The sequence below is a fragment of the Lontra canadensis genome, unplaced genomic scaffold (assembly GCF_010015895.1).
Source record: "Lontra canadensis isolate GAN:19392208 unplaced genomic scaffold, GSC_riverotter_1.0 scaffold8, whole genome shotgun sequence".
In the NCBI taxonomy this organism is placed as follows: Eukaryota; Metazoa; Chordata; class Mammalia; order Carnivora; family Mustelidae; genus Lontra; species Lontra canadensis.
Window position 1 is genome coordinate 17,729,861 of NW_022631002.1, and position 22,496 is coordinate 17,752,356.

General features: G+C 48.6%; 2 protein-coding genes across 8 annotated transcripts in view; one reads left to right on the forward strand and one right to left on the reverse strand.

Moving 5' to 3' along the window:
- Nucleotides 1–74: 74 nt before the first annotated feature.
- Nucleotides 75–15,993, reverse strand: TSNAXIP1 (translin associated factor X interacting protein 1). 7 transcript variants are annotated; one of them, XM_032854156.1, is made up of 16 exons: nucleotides 15,712–15,993; nucleotides 12,753–12,852; nucleotides 6,000–6,112; nucleotides 5,726–5,849; nucleotides 4,081–4,174; nucleotides 3,278–3,474; nucleotides 2,882–3,017; nucleotides 2,279–2,448; nucleotides 2,052–2,211; nucleotides 1,845–1,975; nucleotides 1,587–1,709; nucleotides 1,295–1,447; nucleotides 1,085–1,194; nucleotides 750–876; nucleotides 522–628; nucleotides 75–315 (listed from the first exon to the last, which is right to left on the reverse strand). In XM_032854156.1, the coding sequence occupies exons 1-16, from the start codon at nucleotides 15,756–15,758 to the stop codon at nucleotides 75–77; spliced, it is 2,133 nt and encodes a 710-aa protein (XP_032710047.1). In that variant the 5' UTR covers nucleotides 15,759–15,993. The 7 variants fall into 7 exon arrangements, with proteins under 7 accessions (XP_032710047.1, XP_032710046.1, XP_032710048.1 ...); XM_032854155.1 differs by having other exon boundaries at nucleotides 5,726–5,852; XM_032854157.1 differs by lacking the exon at nucleotides 15,712–15,993 and having other exon boundaries at nucleotides 5,726–5,852; nucleotides 12,587–12,837.
- A 339-nt stretch (nucleotides 15,994–16,332) lies between these two features.
- RANBP10 (RAN binding protein 10) overlaps nucleotides 16,333–22,496 on the forward strand; it is a 65,374-nt gene continuing 59,210 nt past the window's right edge. The window contains exons 1-2 of the mRNA XM_032854174.1: nucleotides 16,333–16,602; nucleotides 17,387–17,498. Coding sequence (XP_032710065.1) covers nucleotides 16,368–16,602; nucleotides 17,387–17,498 — 347 coding nt within the window. The 5' untranslated portion in view covers nucleotides 16,333–16,367. The remainder of the gene's footprint in view (nucleotides 16,603–17,386; nucleotides 17,499–22,496) is intronic.

Below are 22,496 nucleotides of genomic sequence, written 5' to 3' on the forward strand. Positions count from 1 at the left end.
AGAACAGGTTCAGATAAATAATTTTATACTAAAAATCAGACTAAAAGTCAGCACCAAGGCTGCCCATGGTGGCCCTAGCTTGGGGGTTCCTGCTCTCGAGACCCCATGCGCCTGATGTCAGTCATCCGAAGCCGTTCCAGGGCAATCTTGAGCCATACCACGATGCCTTCTTCCTTCTCTTCACCCTCCTCAGGCAGTTCTGTCATGGGGAGCTGGAAGGCCCGGCTCAAGTAGCCATGGAGGGTCTGCCTGTCTAGCCCGGGATCGATGTTCGTCAGGGCTTCGCGTAACCTGGGTAGGGTTACTTCATCATAGCTACCACCACAAAGAAAGAGAGGTAGGCCTTGACCTCTCCTTTCTGCAGCCCAGACCCCAAGGTTTCCTCTGCTGAACTTGAGTAGTATACAGTGCCCAGCAGCAAGCTCAGCCGTGCACAGGGAGACCAAGGCCTTGAGATGCCACCCTGTGGCATAGGGACTTGCCTATAGCTAAGTGCGCCTAAGGGCTCAGGAGTTACTCACAGTTCTAGGCCCAGTTCCTGTTTTAGCTCCTGTAGGTATTCATCCTTTTCATCCACGTACTGTTCCCACAGCTTTTGTACAAAGGGCATACTCTGGCCCTCTTCATCCTGGGAGGGGCCGCAAGGCAGGGTGAGAACACATTGGTTGGGGTCCAGCAGAGGCTAGGGCGGGGCTCGGCAAGTTCCGGGACAACCCCTGCCCAACACCTACGGATGTAGAGGTGGGCACCTCTATAAATAGTGAGCGGTAGTTCAGCAAGTCTGCGTTGCTGCTGTTGGGATGCCAGCCTCCCGCCTCCATCAACTCCTGAATTTTCTCTTCCTTCTTGAAGGGGAAGTTACTCTTGAGGACAGTGCTGTTGGGAGACACAAGGGCCCAGAGACCTGGCTGAGGCCTGCTCACCCATCTTCCTGTACCCCTCTGCCAGCCCCACCAGTGCTCAAAAAGGACAAGTGTTGAGGCTGTGAGCCCTTCCTGCCAGGCTCCCCTTTCCCCCGCATATCTCGGAGCTTGGCCAGATGAAATGTTGGACAGGAGTTTGGATAGCTGGACCAGACTCTCACCTTAAGTTCTCCATGGTTATCACCCCCTCATTCTGATTGTCAGCATTTGTCATCTCCTTCAGCAGCTGTGCCACCGTCTCCTTTTGCTTGATGTATACACTCTCACTCCTCTATAGGGAAGGAAGCATTGACTAATTTGCTGCTTCCTGGAGTGGTAGCAATAGAGCTGGCCTATGCCTGGGACAAAGGGAGGGCCAGCCCCAACCTCACCTTTCCCATCAAGACTGCATAGAACTGACTCATGACCTCATTAGAGCGGAAGAGCTTGATATTTTCAAAAATGGTGTAAGCCCAAGCCATGGCTTCACTAGGTCCAAAGCGATGCTCCAGGAAACTGAAGAAGAAATCTGGGAATTTCTCTTTCTGTAGGGTGGGAGATGACTGTTTGGTAAGACTGTTTGGTACCCCATGGTGGGTTGGCCCTTCTCTCTATAACACCCCAGTGGAACCCCCTGGAAGACTCTCAAGGCCACACCAAGCCAAAATGGCCATGAGATCTGACCTCCTCAACAAGACGTTGTTTCCAGGCATCCTTAAGGAGGTTTATCACATCCTTCTTGCTTGGCTTCTTGTTCTCCACAAAGCCATCATATCGAAGGAAAGGAGGGATGGCTTCCCCATAGCCCTGGAAAGGAGAGTGTCAGTTCATCTCTGGGCCCAGGGAGAGCCCCAGATGGTTCCCCCAGAACCTCAAGTCTTAGCGGCAAGGCCTGGCTGTTCTGACTCTGGCCCCAAACCTCCTGAGCCCAGGGACCCCTACCAGACCAGGAAAGAAGTCTTTCTCCCGGAGCAGCCCCTCGCCAATCTCCTCCAGGAGTACATCCACCAGCTGGTCACTGTTCTTGCCCTCAGCCAGCTTTTGCCAGCGATCTGGGCCCCCAGCCACCACATCTGCATGTGGAAAGAGGGAGCTGGAGTTCAAATCACATCCTTGAGCAGTCCCTGGGAGCACAATGGCCATCATTACCTTCGCACTTGCTCCAATCAGGCCGTGGCGTAGAGGTACGCTGGATCTCCTGGAGCTCAGAATGAAACTGGTCCCGCTCTTTCAGTGTGGTCATGTGCAACTGCAGCAGTATCTCATGCTCCTTGCAGACCTCTTCATAGTCACTTCTCAGGCTGTCCAGCTGTGGAACAGCTTGTTACCTACCTACATGACCCTACCTTGCCCTACCTGCCCACCAGTACCTATACCTGCTCCTGCAGATCCTTGTTGGTCTTCTCCTGCATTTCAAAGTCCCTCCTGGGCACCACATCTCCAAAGTTGGCCTTCATGGTGTTGAGTTCCATCTGCGTGCGGGTCAGGTCTTGCCGGGCCATCTTCAGAGCCAGTGTTAACTTCACGGGGTCCTCCCCCCAGATGCCTGCCAGAGTACCCGCCAGTTTGTGTTACCCTGGCTCTTGAGCCTGTAGCCCAGGGAAGGTTTAGAGTGTCCCTCGGGGCCTGGTCCCAGATCCTTTTCTCCCTGATTGGGAAGCCCTGGGTCTTTCCCAGAGCGCTAACAGCTTAGAACTTCAGGCTTAAATAGAGAAGCCCAGGACATGGGGTACCAGGCCTGTCCTGCTCTCAGGGAGTCCAGGATGTCCCAGCAGGCCACAATTGCTTCCTACTTAAACAATGAGTCTATGATTCTCAGTCTAGCTCAAAAGATCCATAGACCCGGGCAGCAGCAGGAACATCCCCACTTTGTGAATGGGCACGGATGAACAGACATTAAGAGAGTTGAATGAATAGGGATGAGTGGCGAGACTCCTCTCTAGTACCTCCTCAGTGGAGAGAAACCACCTCAGGCTTACCTGGGGACTGGGCTAGTGACATGTCCTCCCTCTGGTACCGCAGCTCATTCAGGTCTGCGATGAGGATCTTGCGGGCATCTCGCTCGCTGAGGTAGCGCAGGTACTCCTCAGCTAAATTCTTTCTCAGTTTGGATACCTGTTGGGAAGGTGGCTGTGAGGTCAGGGGCTATACATAGCTAGCCATCAAAGGGCATGGGGTGGGTGCTGAGTGGCCCCATCAGGGCCTGGAAACAAGAAAGGTGGAGGGAGAAGGAGACAAGGTGGTCGCTCAGTATATCAATCCAGGCAGAAGGGTAGAGAGTTAGGGAGTCACCTTAGTGCCCAGGGCCTCAGATCACCCCTGGGGTGGGGGCAGCAGGAATTCAGGGAGTTGGTCACCACACTACTCCCGTTCACCTCGCTCTGCAATGAGATCTTTTCCTCGTTCTTTTTGTCAATGAGTTTTAGCAAATTCATCTTCTCTCTCTTCAGCATGGAGATTTCATATCTCTCCTCAGCCCTCATGGCCAGGATTCTCTCATTGCAGCCCTCATTCACAGTGACAAGCTTGGCCTTCAGGGGCTCCAGAGCCCGAATCTTCTCTCTCTGGTGGGCTAGGAAGGTACAGGTGGGAGAGTCCCTTTGGGACCATAGAAAACAGTCAGGAGACACTGTTCCTAAGGTCACAGTGAGTGGCTATGTCTTGCAAACTCCAGGAGTCTACGCATATGCCTTGTTCAAAGCATGGACCCTGTTTAATGCCTTCCTGCATTTGCCTTCCCCCACTCCCGGTTTTTTTTTTTTTTTTCTGCATTTGCTTTTAAACCAAAAACAGAGTCTGTCTGAGGAATGGGGTTTCATCTATGCCCTTTCTCCCTACAGCCTTTAGTCCAGCAGCTGTACCATGCCCAGAACCTCCTGTGTCTGACTGGGGAGGCTCATCACTTCCCAGAGGTACTCACTCCCTCCTGGGCTTTACTCTCAATAGTAAAGTTGATTTCTTTCCATCAGATACTGCCTTACCATGTTTCCCAAGGACAGGAGGTAATCAGGTGCTCTTATCACACAGGACAGTATAAGCAAAAAAGGTGAACAATGCCTGGTGACCTCAAGACCCAATTAGTAGCTGCCCCAATACTTCTGCACAGCCCCAGAAGGTCAGAGTGGGATCTTCTCCATGCCCTCCAGACTGGATCCGGGCACAGAGACTTCAGTCTTACCCAGCATCACTTCATACGCATTCTTGATGGAGGACAGCAATGGCTTGTATGTTTTAAAGTCCTCTATGAAGAACTCAAAGATCTCTCTGTAAGGCTGGCAAGAAAAGGGGACCTGTCACCTCCTGGCCTATAGGGGCCACTCTCTTAAGCTTAGAAGTATTGTAGCATGAAGCTGCAAGGTCACCCATATTCAAACAAATCCCCCAGGGCATCACCTGGGTCTCTCAGTGCCAGGAAGCTGAGGGGCGGCTCTTTCCCTCTCAACTGTTCTCTGGAGGTCTCTCCTGGTACTATCTCTGAAGTCTGGCAAATGACCTGGGTCAGGGTCACCCCACTCTGGCTCTCCAGGCAGCCAGCCTTCTCCAAGCCCTGTGCCTTAGTTGGCCTCTTGCCTCTTGCTATCTTATAGACCTGTGGAGGCAGGAGGAGATCAAATGCCCCAGCCTTGTATTCTGACCAAACAGAGGTGTGATTTCCTGTTCCATTTGGACACGGAAGTTTTTGGAGACAGCATTATGTACTGGAATTAGCACAGGTTCTGGAATCAGCCCTGAGCTTGTATCCCAGCCCCACCACTTCATAGCTATATGTCTTCTCTGAAGTTCTGCTTCCTTGATGAAGTGCCCTCAGACTGTGAGGTTGCATTCAAGGCCCCATTCAGGGCCTGGCACACAGATGACACTCAGCAAATGCTTCTGTCAGTAACTAAATCAGAAGTGAGGGATTCCCTGTCATCATCCTTGTTTGAGCACGAATTTGGTGATTTTCTCCTTAATATGTATTAGAATCTAATCTGCATCTAGGTTTTTCTAGTTGTCTGGGCTAAGCTCCTCAAGCTTGGTTCTGTCATCCCTAGGCTGGTGAACACTGTGTGACCCCTTCTTGTCCAACTGCCAGGATTCAGGCTCCATTGATTGATGTCCAACAACCCATGCTAGTCATTGAAGATCACAGAGCTGAAGGGACTGGAAATAGCATCCAGTCTACTACCTGACTCAGCTGTGGAAAATCAAACCTCAGGAGAATTTTGATTTTATACTGGCAGCTTTGACTGCTCACTAACTTTGTCATAGATCACGTTCCCCTTACCAGGAATGGGGAACCCAAAGAGCTGGGAGAGGCCGGTCTCTATTTTTTTTTTTTAAGATTTTATTTATTTCTGGGGCACCTGGGTGCCTCAGTGGGTTAAAGCCTCCCTCTGCCTTTGGCTCAGGTCATGATCCCAGGGTCCTGGGATCGAGCCCCACATCGGGCTCTGTGCTCAGCAGGGAGCCTGCTTTCTCCTCTCTCTCTCTGCCTGCCTCTCTGCCTACTTGTGATCTCTGTCTGTCAAATAAATAAATAAAATCTTTAAAAAAAAGATTTTATTTATTTCTTTGACAGAGGGAAACACAGCAAGAGAGGGAACACAAGCAGGGGGAGGGGGAGAGGGAGAAGCAGGCTTCCTGCTGAACAGGAAGCCCAATGGGCTCGATCCCAGGACCCTGGGAACATGAACGGAGGCCAAAGGCAGACGCTTAAGGACTGAGCCACCCAGGTGTCCCGAGGCTGGTCTCTCCTGAAGTCTGAATTGCTCAGTCCTAGTGAGAAAGATTTCCTCCCACCTGTTCTCCCACCCTCCCCACAGTTATTCCGTGACCCTAACCTGCAGCCTCAGCTCCTGGGTAGAATCTGTGCTCAGGTCCAGCAGAAGGAGCTCCTTGCGCAGGTAGTTCTCTAGCTGCTCCAGGTACCTCGGCTTAGTAATGCCCAGGGGCTGCTTCTGCCAGCTACTGCAGGGGATGGTGGGATGAGATGTGATGGGCACCCCACAGGGCTCTTGCATCATTATTCTGGGGCAGCACACACTCCCACGCTATCTCTGGATCCAATGTTGGGTCTGTACCAGCCCATCCACCATGGGGCTGACCCCAGCTTACCCTGCTCGTTTCCGATAATCATATGAACAGGGCTTTCGATTATGCAGAATGGTCTGACCAGTGGTGTATGTGGGCCATGGGGACAGTTGGTCACCAATGGAGAACTGACAGGACTGCAGGAAGAGACAGGTGGGGTTACCATGACAACACTTCTCCCTTTCATAATGCTCCTCTCCATCCTCCTCCCTCTACTTTTTTTTTTTTTTAGATTGATTTATTTGAGAGAGAGACAGAGAGAGCACGCATGCATGTGCACGCATGGGGGAAGGCACAGGGAGAGAATCTCTAGCAGACCCTTGCCGAGCACAGAGCCCATGTGGGGCTCGATCCCACCACCCCGGGGTCATGACCTGCACTGAAACGAAGAGTTGGAAACTCAAACAACTGAGCCACCCAGGAGCCCTTACTCTATTTTTTTTTTAAGATTTTATTTATTTATTTGACAGACAGAGATCATAAGTAGACAGAGAGGCAGGCAGAGAGAGAGCGGGAAGCAGGCTCCCTGCTGAGCAGAGAGCCTGATGCGGGACTCGATCCCAGGACCCTGAGATTATGACCTGAGCCGAAGGCAGCGGCTTAACCCACTGAGCCACCCAGGCGCCCACTCTATTTTTTTTTTTTTAAGATTTTATTTACTTATTTGAGAGAGAGAGAGCACATGCACGCATGGGAGAGTCAGATGGGGAAGGAAAGGGAGAGAGAAAATCTCAAGCAGACTCCATGCCAAGTATGGAACTGGACGCAGGGCTCAATCCCATGATACTGAGACCATGACCTGAGCCAAAACCAAGGCTCACTTAACTTAACAAGTCAGACAATTAATTGGGCCACCCATGAACCCCACCTCCCTCTATTCTTGATTTTCCCCCCAACATCTCTCTGTCTCTTTTTTAAGTAGGCTCCACACCCAACATAGGGCTTGAACTCATGGCCCTGAGATCAAGAGTTACACGTCCCACCAACTGAGTGAGCCAGGTACCCCTCCCCAACATCTCTTAATATAGTTCATAGTGAAGACCATGGGCCCTAGAGGTAGAGTTTAGGTTAAAAAGCCAGATATCCCTTATTGGCTGTGTGACCACAGGCTTAACTGCTCTGAACCTCAGTCTCTGCATTTGTAAAATGGGGATGGTTTTAGTTCCCATTGCATTATATTAACGTGAGGATGCAGTGAGAAAACATGAAGTTGGTTTATGCTGACTCGGACACCTCCTTGGAACTCAGTAAAGGTGAGCTATCCTTCTCTTCTGTAGGTATGTCAGTGGGTATTGGATATCTGTACCATGAAAACAGATGTGAGTACCAATCCGTGCCAGCCCTTGCCCCACAGCACAGTCCAGTGGAAGACAGAGGAGGGCAGGTCCAGCCCTGTGCCTGGATTGACACTCAGATAGGACTGCAGAGATGCAGCAGGGGTAGCTGTGGACCCTAGGAAGAGACTGAGCTGTACCCCCTGAGTGGGGAAGGTGGGTAGGAGTGTCCTGAAGCAATGGGATCTGATTTTGAACCTTGAGGAGGGGTAGGGAGTGGAAGCAGTTAATATGTATAGGCTGTTTTATTTTTTTTAAGATTTTATTTATTTGAGAGAGAGAGAGAAAGAAACGGAGATAGCAACAGAAATAGTGAGAGGGAACACAAATGGGGAGGAGAGGGAGAAGTAGGCTCCCTGCTGAGTAGGGAGCCCAATGCAGGGCTCAATCCCAGGACCCTGGGATGACCTGAGCTGAAGGCAGACGCTTAACGGAGGGTGCCACTCAGGTGCCCCCATGGGCTGGTTTTTATTTTTTTGTTTTTTAATCTTTTAGTGAAATACTCAAAACTTAGGGGGAAAAAATGAGCCTCTGACCCAGCGAATCTCACCTCTATAGTTCATCCATTCAGTCATCCATTTGTTCGTCAGACATTCCTGGAGCCATAGTACCTTCTCAACCTGCTGGGTTCTAGGGACATGAAGGAAGCTGGGGGTATGACGGAGGTGGGATGACAAATGAACTGATGATCGCAAGTCAGTGGGTAGTGACTAAAGCCAATGCAGATTACCAGGAGGAGATAAGACTTGATTGGAAGGGACCAGGGGAAGCTAATCATTTTGTAGGAGGTGGTGATGTCTGTGATGTTCATTCAGTACATAAGAGTACTATATGAGAGGAGCTGAGGTCATTTGGGAGAGGATGTGTGTGTCAGGGTTAGAGGTGGGGTGCAAAGGCATCCTGGGTAGCACCAACACCTCAGGGAAAGGGCAGGTGGTTTAAAGAGCTAGGAATAGGGATGAATGCCCAAGGACAGCAGGCTGCCTGAGGCTGGGACCTGGGGTGGCCAGTGTGGATGGAGACAGGGATGGAGCAGCAGCTTTATGCAGAGGGGCAGTCCTCAAAGCCTTATGACTGTGAAAAAATTGGAAAATTCCTAAATGTCTAGAAATTAGAAAACTCCTAAGTGTCTAAAAATAGAAGCAGTCATGAAATGATTACATAAAGGCCTAACACAGAAATATGCTAATGCCATATTTCTAAGGGTTAAGTTAAGCCTGAAATTAGGGAATAAGCACAACTAGGTAAAAATGGATGTCCAGAAGAGACAGAAGAAATAACCTAAAAGGTTACCAGCAATTATTATCCTCTAATGATGGGCCATTAGGTAGTTATTTTTCTGTAATTGAACATTTTTCAAATTGTCTACAATGCACAAAAATTACTTTTCAATTTAAAAGAAAATTGGGGGTGCCTGGCTGGCTCAATTGGTAGCCCGTGAGACTCTCGATTTTAGCATTGTGAGTTCAAGCCCCATGTTGGGGTGTAGAGATTATTTAAAAACAAAATCTTTAATAAAGAAAGAAAGAAAATAAAAGAAAATTGAATTAGAATTCAATGTTGCATTCAATATAAAAGCCCTCTTTGTACCTCTTAAGTATTTGGAAATTTAATAAGAAATTCCTATTTTTCTTGACCCATTAACTTTTTAGAATACAACATATTATAGAAATAATGTTGGGGTGTCTGGTTGGCTCAGTTGGGGGAGCATGGGATTCTTGATATCAGGGTCATAAGTTCAAGTCCTGCACTGGGTGTAGAGATTACTAAAAATAAATGAAAAAAAAAAAGGATGTTAAAATTTCATGTTCAAAATGTTTGGGACATGGTCAGAGCAGCACTCATAAGGTATTTATTTTATTTTTTTAATTTTAAAAAAATTTGAAGTTATTTATTTATTTAATTTTAAGTAGGTTCCACACAATGCTAAGATCAAGACCTGAGCTCTGACAAGAGTAAGATGCGTAATAGACTGAGCTTCCCAGGCACCCCTTTATTTAGGTAACCTCTACCCCCAATGTGGGGGGTTGAACCCATGACCTTGAGGTGAAGAGTAGTCTGTTCTACCGACTGAGCCCGCCAAGTACCTTGGTATGAATGTATTTATTTATTTATTAAAAATTTTTAAAAGATTTTATTTATTTGACAGAGAGAGAGAGAAAACATAAGCAGGAGCAGCAGGCACAGGGAGAGGGAGAAAGAAGCAGGCTCCCCACTGAGCTGGGAGCCTGATTGCAGGGGCAGGAGGGGCGGGGGGAGCTCCATCCCAGGATCCTAGGATCATGACCTGAGCTCAAGGCAGATGTTTAACTGACTGAGTACCTGGGGTGCCGACCCTGGTATTTATTTTAATTGCTTAAAATACTTCTGCTATTAGAAAAGAAAGCTTTAAGCTTTCTTTCTGTTTGTAAAGAGATATGGGGTCACCTGGATGGCTCAGTCAGTTAAGTGCCTGACTCTTGATTTCAGCTCAGGTCATGATCTCAGGTTGGTGGGATCAAGTCCTATGTCGGGCTCCCTGCTTAGCGGGAGCCTGCTTCTCCCTCTCCTCCCTGAATCTGCTCTCTCTTGCTATCTCCATCACTATCTGTCTTTCTCTCAAATAAATAAATAAAATCTTTAAAAAGATAAATAAAAGTATAAAAAAAATAAAAAATAAATAAAAGTATAAATAGACAAATTAGAAAAATGAGAAAAGTCAAACTTAAAAATCAAACCAGAAATTTATAGCAGCAATATCCACAGTAGCCAAACTAGGAAAGAACCTAGATGTCCACCAACAGATGAATGGATAAAGAAGATGTGGTATATATACACAATGGAATACTCTGCAGCCATCAAAAGAAACGAAATCTTGCCATTTGCAACACATGGATGGAACTAGAGGGTATTATCCTGAGCGAAATAAGTCAATCAGAGAAAGACAATTATCTCTCCGATATGAGGAATTTGAGAGGCAGGGTGGGGGTATACGGAAGGAAAAAATGAAACAAGATGGGTTCGGGAGGGAGACAAACCATAAGAGACTCTTAATCTCAGGAAACAAACTGAGGGTTGCTGGGGGGTGTGGGGATAAGGATAGGGTAGCTGCATTATGGACATGGGTGGGGGAATTGTGCTATGGTGAGCGCTGTGAAATGTGTAAGCCTGATGATTCACAGACCTGTACCCCTGGGGTAAATAATACATTATATGTTTAAAAAATTAAAAATTTTAAAAAATTAAAAAAAAATCAAACCAGAAAAATAAAAGTTTTTGAAATTTGTCAAAATTGATGTGACTTTTTTTTTTTTGGATGATTTTTTTTTTAAAGATTTTACATATTTATCTGACAGAGTTCACAAGTAGGCAGAGAGGCAGGCAGAGAGAGAGAGGAGGAAGCAGGCTCCCCACTAAGCAGAGAGCCCGAAGCAGGGGCTCTATCACCAGGATCCTGGGATCATGACCTGAGGTGAATGAAGGCAGAGGCTTTAACCCACTGAGCCACCCACGCGCCCCTGGATGTGATTTTTATAAAAGTGCCAAGTAACTCTGAAAGACAGCTGGGAATTTGTCAAATAAGCACCTGACCCTAGCGAATTAATATGTTTTTCAGACTTTCAAAGGCCAGTCCTTGTGTTCCGTCTGCCCTTTCTGTGGAAAGAAAACGTGGTCACCCTACATGGACTCCTAGGCAAATGCGGCTTCCAGGCCTTGGTTATCATTATGGGCTGGCCTCCACCAGTCGGTGGGTGTGAAGAGGTGTTCCCGGGCGCCCCATGATCTCTGCTTCTCCTTGCAGGTGGAAACGCGAAGGGAGGCCACGGGGGGGGGCGAAAAGGGGTTGCAGGGCGGCTGGAGGGAACAATGCCCCCTGGTGGTTAAAAATGGCGGTATTGCGGCTGCACGAAAGGGCTGGGACCCAGCTACACTGCGTGGGTGGCAGCTGAGTGGAGTGGGGAACATGTGCCCCAAGTCCTCTGGTGTTCTGGAGCCCTGGCCCCGCGCTTGGTCTCCACGAAGAGTCGCACTGACCCCCTTTCCCTCTCTGGAGTCGGGATCCCCATATTGGGAGTCTCCAGTCTAACAATGTGTGGGGCTCATGTGTCCCCAAATTACCCATTCAGGACACACACAAAGAAAACCACCACACAGCCCATAAAGCTCCACTGTGAGCTGGAGTTATAAGTTCGCTAAACTGTTTTTTCAAAAAAGTAAAAAAAAAAATAGGGGCGCCTGGGTGGCTCTGGGTTAAAGCCTCTGACTTCCACTCAGGTCATGATCCCAGGGTCCTGGGATTGAGCCCATCATCTGACTCTCTGCTTAGTGGGGAGCCTGCTTCCCCCCACCCCCGCCCCGCCCCGCCCCGCCCCGCCTGCCTCTCTGCTTACTTGTGATCTCTGTCTGTCAAATAAATAAAATCTTTAAAAATTTAAAAAAAAATGTGTTTCTTGGGGCGCCTGGGTGGCTCAGTGGGTTAAAGCCTCTGCCTTCGGCTCAGGTCATGATACCAGGGTCCTGGGATCGAGCCCCGCATCGGGCTCTCTGCCTTGCAGGGAGCCTGCTTCCTCCTCTCTCTCTGCCTGCCTCTCTGCCTACTTGTGATCTCTGTCTGTCAAATAAATAAATGAAATCTTTTTAAAAATGTGTTTCTTCATTTGATTCCAATAATGGCTGTTTGCTAATTAAATAATTACAATCCTATGATCATATCAACAAAAACCCAAAAGTACTTAATGAGACAGCATTCATTTTTTAAAAAAGTAAGCTCTTCGTCCAGTCTGGGGCTTGAACTCACCACCCAGAGATCAAGAGCCACAAGCTCTACCGACTAAGCCAGCCAGGTGCTCAAGATAGAGACAGCATTCATTTTTATATAAAAACTTAAAAGAACAGGAATGGAGGAAGGACATTTCCTGAGGCTAGTAGAGTCTTTGTTTCCAACCCAGAGCCAGCAACACGAAGTGGGAACATCCCTTCACTCCTGCCTTCACTTATCTACTCACAGCATTATGGAGCTCTCAACATATGCCTACCACTCAAGTATCCTATCAGGAACCAGGGCCATACATAAAAAAAGATACAGTCACAGTCCTGAAGGACCTTGGCAGATCTGTGACCATCCCAGCACCTAGCATAATGCCTGGCACATGTCAGGCTGAATGAAAAAATGAGATCCATTCCAGAATGCTGAGCTTCAGGGAAAGCATATCCATGGACATCAGCTGCATCTCTCTCTGCTAGAAGAGGTCTGGACAGGCTTTTCAGGTGAGCTGCAGCCAGTGTGCACACACCTACCTCAGAGCCTGATGGGTCTGGCCTCCATGAGCTGCACTCCCTTAACTGGGGAGAAGCCATTCTGGGAGACGTGTTTCAGATGCATGGTGCTTTTGGGTTGCAGAGAGGAAGGCAGATAGGGTCTGAGAATTGACATTAGGGTTTCCAACAAGACATTGGCACTAACCAGCGTCTTCTGTTTCTGAGAAAGCTTGCAATTCTGGGTGTTCTTGATTTCTGTGAGGAAGGAGTCATCTATGGTCCCTCCTGAAGTCCGCATGTGTGTTCTGCACAGAAAAGGGGAAGACAGTGGTAGGTGGCAGAGCCCTGAGCCCTGAGTGGGAATAGTACCTCCACCCTTCCTAGATCTACAAGAGAGATGGCCTCTTCTCTCTGTTGCAGATCTAGGTTCTGGGTCTTCCCAATACTGCCTACAGATTCCCAGAGATGCTGCCAATAAGCTCCTGACCCTGGGCCCAAGACATTTCCCTATATTCCCAGAAACCTTCTCATGCTGAGAATCTCACCAATTCCCCAATTCCTGCAGTGACAGGAAAGCCTCACCATGAGCCCACAAAACTCTGTGGACTTACACTTTCATTCAGTATTCAGATGAGTTTCATGTTTGTGACTCTGACACATTCTGGGGGTGTCATACAAAGGCAGGTGCTATAGGACGAGAAGTACAGGGCCAGGAGCTTGTTGTGCCAGTCCCTATCTTGCACATACTTACTGGCTGAAGGGCATGGAGCCGACATCTGGGGTTCCAATAGGAGCCCCGGGGCAAGTCATTTAACCTCTCTCAGCCTAGTTTGCTCATAAGGAAACGGAGACAAATTCTTTCTTTCTTTCTTTCTTTCTTTCTTTCTTTCTTTCTTTCTTTCTTTCTTTCAAGATTTTCTTTATTTGAGGGAGAGAGAGAGAGCACATGTGAGCAAGCATGAGCAAGGGGGAGAGGCAGAGGGAGAAGCAGACTCCCCGCTGAGCAAGGAGCCCCTATGTGGGCTTGATCCTGGGACTCGATCCTGGGACTCTGGGATCATTACCCGAGCCAAAGGCATATGCTCATCTGACTGAGCCACCCAGGCACCCTGGGAAATACACAATTTGAAGGTCCCTTTTAAGAGGATCTGCTGACATATTTATAATACTAAGGTCTGGCCTATCCTTCATCATCCTGGCCCTGCTCTAAGGGGAGCTGGAGGAGGACACCCATACTGTGCCTCTAAGGGAAAGAGCTTGGCCCAGTATACATTACTAAATACTGGTGAAGAATATGGACAGGAATCAATGATATTATGTATTGCTACCAAATTCAGCCTCAGCAATTACCTCCTCCTCCTCCGCCTCCTCCTCCTCCTTTTCCTTCTTCTTCTCCTCTTCTTCTTCTTCTTCTTCTTCTTCTTCTTCTTCTTCTTCTTCTTCTTCTTTCTTAAGATTTTATTTTTAAGTAATCCCTACAGCTAATGTGGGGCCCAAACTCACAAGCTGGAGATCAAAAATCACATACTCCACCAACCAAGCCAACCGGGTACCCCCATTATGCTTCCTTCTTAAAATAGATGCACATTTATTCTCCTGAATCTGTTTCATATCCCTCTCAAACATGACTGTATTTTCCTATCATTCCTGTGCTGGGTAATTATACTCTTTCTCAAGCCTGTTGTATGGTTCTTGTAGATTCATTTTAGCTCTGGCAAATAATTTACTTTTTTTTTTTTTTTTTTTAAAGAGAGGGAGGAGAGGAGGGACAGAGAGAGAATCTTAAGCAGTCTACATGCCCAGCACAGAACTGATACGGGGTGGATCCCACAACCCCAAAAATCATGATCTGCGCCGAAATCAAGAGTCAGACACTCAACCGATTGAGCCACCCAGGAGCCCCTCCAGATTTTTGTAGGCTTTCTTTATTGGGGCAGCAAACCTTGAAGGATTAAAGTTTAGGTGAGATCAGGTTTTTACATTGGTACTGATTAGAAGGGAGAAACTATATTCATTGAACACTTGCTGAATACTTAGTATATGCAAGAGCTGCAATGACAGCTTTACTTATTCTGCCTAAGTTTTCCCAACAATGTGAAGTGGGTTGTATTCATCCCCATGTCTGAGATACAGAAGCAGAGGCCTAGGACTTTTTTTTTTTTTTTAAGGTTTTATTTATTTATTTGACAGACAGAGATCACAAGCAGGCAGAGACAAAGGGAGAAGCAGGCTCCCTGCTGAGCAGAGAGTCCGATGCGGGGCTCCATCCCAGGACTCTGAGATCATGACCTGAGCTGAAGGCAGAGGCTTAACCCACTGAGCCACTCAGGTGACCTGAGGCCTGGGACTTAGACTTCTCTGGGTTCCCAAAGCTAGAAAGATATTTAGCCAAATTAAAAAAAAATTTTTTAATTAAAAAAAAGATTTTATTTATTCATTTGAAACAGAGAGATAGAGATAAAGATAGAGAGACCATGAGCAGGGGGAGGGGTAGAGGGAGAAGGAGAAGCCAACTCCTCACCGAGCAGGTAGCCCCACCTGGGGCTGATCGCAGGACCGGGAGATCATGATCTCAGCCGAAGACAGATGCTCAACCACCTGAGCCACTCAGGCGCCCCAAATTTCTGTTTTAATATGTACACTTTGTGGCTTTCCTGGCTAATAGAGCTTGTTGTTATATTTTGCAGTGCCCAGAGGCTGCAATCCCTGAATAGACAGCGATTCGACAAGCATCTTTGCCATAAACCAATGGGTGAAGAGGCAGTTTATCCCTGTGGCTAAGAGCTCAGGTTCAGAGGTCTTACATGGCTGGGTTCAAATCCCAGCTCCACCACTTACAAACGTAAAACACATGATCTCTCCAGGCTTCTACTCATTTGTAAAACGGAGATATTACTACCTCATAGAGTTGTGAGGTTAAATGTGCCATATATAAAGCACTTGGCACATAATATATGCTTAACACATGCTGGCTCTTACTAATGATAAAGGGCGCCGGCCCTTTTGCTAGCGCGTAACGTCCTCAGAGGGCTAAGTTAGCCCGGATTCAGTTTCTGCACCACAGATCCTGTGGGGCCTGAAGCCTTGGACAAATGGACAGAGGCATTTCTCTTTCTGGAAGCTCTCAAACCCTCCTCTCTACCCTCAGTCCGGCCAGTGCCTACCTCGATGTGGTCGCGAAGCTGGAGGACCGCGGCTTCGGGAAGGCCATGACCCTCAGGCAGCCGGGCAGCCCGCATCCGCAGCTGGGGAAGTTGTGGTAGTGTACAGCCCGTCGCTATGGCGACCAGGCCCCAGCATCCCAGCGGCTGGGGCGGGGTCACGGTTGTGCCACACCCCCGCTCCCGGAGCCGGCAGTCTGGGAGGGAAGCCAATTAGCAAAGGTGGCCTCAGACCCGGGAGTAGGGTCCCCTCGGTCAATCACTACAGTGGATTTGACTCCAGCTATCAGAACTGAGGCGGGGTGATAAACAGAGGTTATGGGGGTGGACGGCGAACTGGGGGCCTGGATCCGCCTTCCCAGCGGGAATTGTAGTTTTTGGTTTCCCGAAGTCTCGCCGAACAGGCTTATGACTGAGCAGATACGTACTACATATCCCAAAGTTCCCTACGAGCCCGGGTTGTCCCGCCTCTGGAAAGCTCTGCATTGTGGGATATGGAGTCCTCAATGTGGCGAGGGCTGGCAATGTCCAAAGAGAGGTGTCGGACTCGGACTCGGTTTCCCTGCGGCCTCGGTAGGCTCGTCGGCCATTGGCTGAGCGGGGAGGATCTGGTCCCGCTCCTCCCCGCCCCCAGTGACACAATAGCAGCTCCCTCCAAGATGGCGGCGGCGACGGTGGACCCGGGAGCTGGGAGCCCGCAGGCTGGAGATTCCTCTGGTGGGGGCGCTGGGGGCGGGCTGCCGTCCCCCGGGGAGCAGGAGCTGAGCCGGCGCCTTCAGCGCCTGTACCCCGCGGTCAACCAGCATGAGACGCCACTGCCGCGCTCTTGGAGCCCCAAGGACAAGTACAACTACATCGGCCTCTCCCAGGGCAACCTCCGCGTCCACTACAAAGGTATCGGCCTCTTCTACCCAGGGAGGTTGGGGGATGACCGGAGCATTTGCCGGGCACCTGTGCTGCCTGACCCCTGCCATATCACGTCCCTTCCCTGGCCTGGGTGCTCCAGGTTAGGCCTTGGCCCCTGCGGGGTGTCTATGGTGTTGAGGCTGACCAGGCCGAGGGTCGACTCTCTAGACTGCTGTACCCTGAGACACCCGATGGCAAGAGAACTGCAACAGGTGTCCAAACCGAGTGCAGGGCTGGACCTTCCACCCGAGGGCCTTTTTGCTTATCCTGGGTAGCTCCAATTCCAGCTGGGCCTTTCATCACTGCTTAGTTTTGGGAGTGTCAGAAGAAGGGGGTGGTCACATCCCCTCCATTAGCCAGAGGCCTTTGGGCTTGCTCACCTGCCAGACATCACAGACAGAGATTGGAGTTCTTTATTAAAGTTAAGGGGGATGGACTTCAGAGCTGCCTCCTCCCCTGATCTCCCAGGTGGGCTCTCTATATTCTGGAGAGACTGCCAGCAGCACTTGGGAATCCCTCACATGCATCCACATTGCCTGTACCCTCCTTTGGTTTGTATGGGAGAAAGTGTCTCTGGCAGGGCTGCCATTCACAGGAGGAAGTGAGCCAAAAGTGGGAGGCTTATGTGTTTGCTCAGTTGTTCTCTAGTTATTTCTTGAACCATGAAAGGGCTTCCTCTGGCCATGAAGGGGTTAAGTTGCCACGGAGCAGAAAAGAACAAGGCTTCTATCTGCATTTCTGCTGAAATTTCTTCCTTGCTCTCTCCTATTAGGTCATGGTAAAAATCACAAAGATGCTGCCTCAGTGCGTGCCACTCACCCCATACCTGCTGCCTGTGGCATTTATTACTTTGAGGTGAAGATTGTCAGTAAAGGAAGAGATGGGTAAGCCCCTTCTTACCATCTTCTTTTCCCCAGCACCGAACTGTTCCTTGTGGTCAGAGTTCGAGGTCTCCTGCTTGACAGTTGTGACTGATGTGAGCTCCTGAGCTATGTGGGTCTGGGCTACAGAGGGTTGAATAGTGGGGCTGCCTCTGTTACCTGACTGTTGGTATGGCCTGGTTTAAGCGGCAGCTGTTGATGGCAAGTAGGTGCATTGCCATCAACAGGTAGAGGAGGGGACTTCTAAAGAGATTTAGTGATTACACTTCTAAAGTGATTATGTAATGAGATACCTCACAAGTCAGGGAAACCAGTAACAAGTTTACATTAACAATTCAGTATCCAGAATGGGATTTTCCCCACTGTCCTTTGGCATTTGTGACTTCCCTCCTTTCACACTCTTGGTGCATTCAGGGTTCTTTTTTATGGCATTTAGTCACATAGAGGCCTCTGTAGGCTTCAAAGGGATAGTAGAGTCTTCACAGCATTCATCATAGCTGTGGCAGCCACTGGCCTGTCATCTCAGGGTAAACAGCATGCACATGGTCAGAATCAGGTGACCTTGCTGCTCATAAACTTGTTTTTCAGTCCAGGGACTTGAACACCAGTTGGACCAGCTTTAAGAAGGTCCTCATTAAAGTCAGCATTAAGGAGGCTCCTTATTTTAGGGTGATCTAAGCACATAACCTGGAAGTCAGAGGGGAGATTTCCCCTTTTTTCTTTTTTTCCCTTTTTCTCCTACTCTCTTTTTTCCCATTGATTGTGACATAGCAGGTGTTTAACTTATGAAATAACATGATTTCAGCTGTCTTGGAAAGGCTTTCCTCATTAGACCCTAGGTCGATGTGGGAATACACCAGTGACCTTCGTGCCAACCCTGAATATGTATTCTTGAGCATTCAAAATACTTCCTCTCTCTTAGGGACTGCCCCTCTTGTGGTGCATGCAAAATGCCCAGCCAAGGGGCTGTGCTGGGGGAGAACTGCTATAGTCAAGAGCTTTGCCTGCTTCTTTAGTGAAATTGTGTCATCCTTGCCTGGGGTGGTTGTGTGGCCATGGGTAGATGGCGCAGATTCAATCTCTTTGTCTGTGCTATGGAGAGCTAGGCCAGCACCTAAGCTGCCTTTAACCCCGGGGTTCCATGATTCTGAAATTCTGATCATGGCATGCTATTACATCTTTCAACTTTTATCCTGTCTAGTTAATTTAAAGATAGGAAACATACTATTGGAGGGCTTTAAAGTTTCTATTTTCCCTTCCCATCATCTGATCAAAGCACAAAGTGCTTGAACTAGTGTGAATGAGAATGGCCTCTTAAACAGTGCAAAAATAGTTTTGGTAGAGACTGAAATGGCAGTGGCTGGAGTCTCATATTGCCAAAGAGACCGAGGGACATTACTTGGACTTTAGGGAGGAAAATCAATTGTTTTCTCTGTACTCCCAATCATAGATAACCACTGAGCTAGTGAGAAAAGAAAATACTTTTTCAGAAGGGGAGTGTTTAAATGTAGAGACCTGAATTCCTTCAGCTGGCTTTTCACATTTCAGTTGTAAGTGGATCTTGCTGGAAGAGGCCCTATGTTTTGTTAGTTGTCCTTACTATAGTTTTTGCCTGCAGATTCAAAGAAAGTTGGGCATCTTCTATCAGTTTCTGTAGCCAGCATTTTTATATGTGGTTAATATAACCAATAGGTTGACCTGGAAACCTCAGTTTTAACAAAGGCCTCACGTCCTCTGTGTTTGTAGTGGCCTGCTTCACTTGACCACTGTCAGATAGCAAGTATATGAATATCTCCTCGTGGCCTCTTTTTTTTTTTTTAAAGATTTTATTTATTTATTTGACAGAGAGAGATCACAAGTAGACAGAGAGGCAGGCAGAGAGAGGGAGGGAAGCAGGCTCCCTGCTGAACATGGAGCTGAATGTGGGACCTGATCCCAGAACCCTGAGATCATGATGTGAGCTGAAGGCAGACACTTAACCGACTGAGCCACCTAGATGTCCCAGAAAATCCTTTTTTTTTTTTTTTTAAAGATTTTATTTATTTATTTGACAGTGATCACAAGTAGGCAGAGAGGCAGGCAGGGAGAGAGAGAGAGGAGGAAGCAGGCTTCCTGCCCAGCAGAGGGCCTGATGTGGGACTCGATCCTAGGACCCTGAGATCATGACCTGAGCCGAAGGCAGAGGCTTAACCCAGGTGCCCCAAAATCCTTTTTTTAATAAAAAGATCTTCTTTGGACGCCTGGGTGGCTCAGTGGGCATGCTCTCTCTTGTGCTCTCTCTCTTTGTCAAATAAATAAATAAAGTCTTTAAAAAAAGATTTTATTCATTTAGTTGAATGAGAATATGACCTCATTGGGGAGGGGCAGAGGGAGAGGGAGAAGCAGAAGCAGAAGCCAAGTCTTCACTGAGCAGGGAACCCGAAGCAGGGCTCTATCCCAGGACCCCAAGTTCATGACCCGAGTCTAAATCAAGAGTCAGCCACTCAACTAACTGAGCCACCCAGGCACCCTGATAATGTGTCTATTTTGTGAGTTAGTCCTGAACCCCTAGAATGTTTGGTGACCTGTCCTGGCACCATGGTTTGAGTGGCCCAACTTGTTAGATGTCCTTGCCTGATCCCAGACATACGTGTCTCTGCTGGTGCCTTTCCCCATTGAGTTCACTCCCTGGGTAGAGTGAAGGAATGTCCAGTTGGATTTGTAGGGGATCACAGTGTCCTTAAGAGACAGAGCTACAAGGTGTTTAGTGCTGAATGGGGCCAGAGAAATGTGGCATACTCTGTACTGGGCTTGATTTACTGAATCTGTAAATTTGTTTTTCTGTAGTTTTGAGTACATTTGTAAAAGGTGTTTATGAACCCATTTATCAATGTCATTTTCTAGAAAGGCCTTTGTTCTGATGATTTTTGTAGAAGAACATACTAATCTAGTCTAGTTAGAAAGTTTCATTTCAGGGGTTCATGGAGTATTTAGTCATACCTACTATGTGCTAGGCTGGGTACAGGGAGAATAAAGGTAAAGCCAGCACAGGCCAGCTTTGTCCTCAGAAAGCCTTTGGCCACTCAGCAAAGAGTAGACGGAAATATTCTCTGCAAGAGGAGGCAGAGTGTGGGTTAGTTTTGAGGGATGAGTAGGAGTTTCTCAGCAGGTGAGACCTGCTGGACCTAAAATGAACCTGCTTAGTACCTGGCTTGAAGTCAGGGTGCTGGGCTTTCTGGGCACTCCTTAAATGTAAGAGACAGCTAAAGAAGGAGGGGCTACATTTGAGCTAAGAGCTTGGTACAAACTGATGGGCTTCAGCTGCATTTTGCCGAGTCACCAGTGCTGGGAATGGCAGGAGTTGGGTCTGGTGGGTGAGGAGACATCAGAGCCCTGCCAGTGGTGCCAGGAGATAAGGGCATTCAGGTTGATCTTGTTAGAAAGCCACTGAGGCCCTGCAGCTGAGGGTTCCTAGGGGAAATGACTTGCTCAGGCAGAGTTTGTGGACTTGTGGGTGTCCCCAGCTCTTAGTGATGACACATGGAGGGTGTGGCTGGCCAGGCTGACAGATGCTCCAGTGTGACCCTCAAAATAGACTGTAACATCATCCCAGCAGCAGCAGCCTCCTGACATGTGATGGGTGGCTCTACCCAAGAACAGCAAGCCTGGGCTGGAGCACAGGATGGAGTTAAGGTTGCAGGGGGATGCTCTTCTCTGCAACTGGTGCCCAGGCCCAGGCCCTGGCCACAGCCAGCCTGCCTTTGCTTGAACTTGCAGCTGACTTCCTTTGGCCAGGCAGCAAAGCACTCATCATTAATTCTGTATACCACAGGGAGGCACCCATTGTTTAGTCTCGGTGCCAGGCCGGGCCTTCAGGAGCACAGCCCTGAGGCTCATCTAGGGAGGAGGCAGATATGCCTACACATACAACCTTACAGGGTGGTATAGAAAAGGCCATTCCATAGTGTGCACTATACCCAGGGGTGGCCCAGAGGTTGGGCTTTCTCTGTACCTGAAAGTTTGGGGAAACCTTCATAGAAGGGGTGATGATGCTAAATCTGGAAGGATGAATTAGAGGGTTCCAGGTTTTCACTTTGTTGAGAAGCAGGTGATCCAGGCATAAGTAGTGGTGTATAAAAAGATGAGGAGCACAGAGCATGAGGTAGGCAAGGGCCAGGTCAGAAATACCTTGTATGCTCTGGCTGAGGAGCATGGGCTTTATCCTGAGGGTGGTAGCAGTGTTTGAGGACTTTGGATCTGCCCACACTTTGGAGAGTGGATGGGACAGAAGAGATTGCTGCTCTGGTTCAGGCAGCCTCTCAGGCTGAGAGCCCTGTCCAGCGTGCGCCCGTAGCTTTAGGTCCCACACTCCAGGCATGGTTTTCCCAAAGCCTATGTCTTCTCTCTCTCGGCTGATCTTTTTCCTGTATGGTAAGATACACAGGAGGGATGTTGAAGACTGGTGGCCAGAGAGGCTTCCTGGGGGTGAAAGCAATCCGCCTTTGCTTGGTCTTTGGTATTTGGTTTTTGCCAAGTCCCACCTGAAAGACGACACTGTCCATAATTTTCCATGGAGACCCAGAGAGCCCCTTGCTCATTCACGATCTCACCTGCCATGTTTGTGATCTGTAGAGCAACTTGAGCTCAGGCCCTCCAGCCTAGAGACAGCCTGTGGCTGGCCCCTGGGTTCCCTCGCTCCATGCACAGTGGCATTGTGCAGTGCCATTGAGAAGTAGGTGGTCATCTGTGGGACCTGGGGGAGGAGGCTTTGTCCTGCCTGTCCTGAGAAGTAGGTTCTGTCTTTGCCCAAGGCAGATACAGATGGTGGTTGTGCCCTGTTCTTCCCGACTGCCCTCCAGTTCTGATGGCATCACGGGCACAGGCTGAGCTGTGGGCTGCATCTCTCCCTGGTCACACATTGCACTATTTCTGGAGACATGGAGTATGTAGAGTCTGGAACATCTTCGAGTGTTCGTATTGCCTACCTGTGTTGGGGATTAAAGCCCAGGTCTAGCTGGGCTT

What these genes read in the sequence shown, in the direction of transcription:
- TSNAXIP1 (XM_032854155.1), bottom strand. Translation starts at nt 15,758, where the DNA reads ATGGCCTTCCCGAAGCCGCGGTCCTCCAGCTTCGCGACCACATCGAG. An exon ending in CCCAGGAGCTGAGGCTGCAG is followed by an intron (nt 4,175 to 5,725) that starts GTTAGGGTCACG and finishes TTTTCTTGCCAG; the next exon opens with CCTTACAGAGAGATCTTTGA. An exon ending in AACAACGTCTTGTTGAGGAG is followed by an intron (nt 1,448 to 1,586) that starts GTCAGATCTCAT and finishes CCCACCCTACAG; the next exon opens with AAAGAGAAATTCCCAGATTT.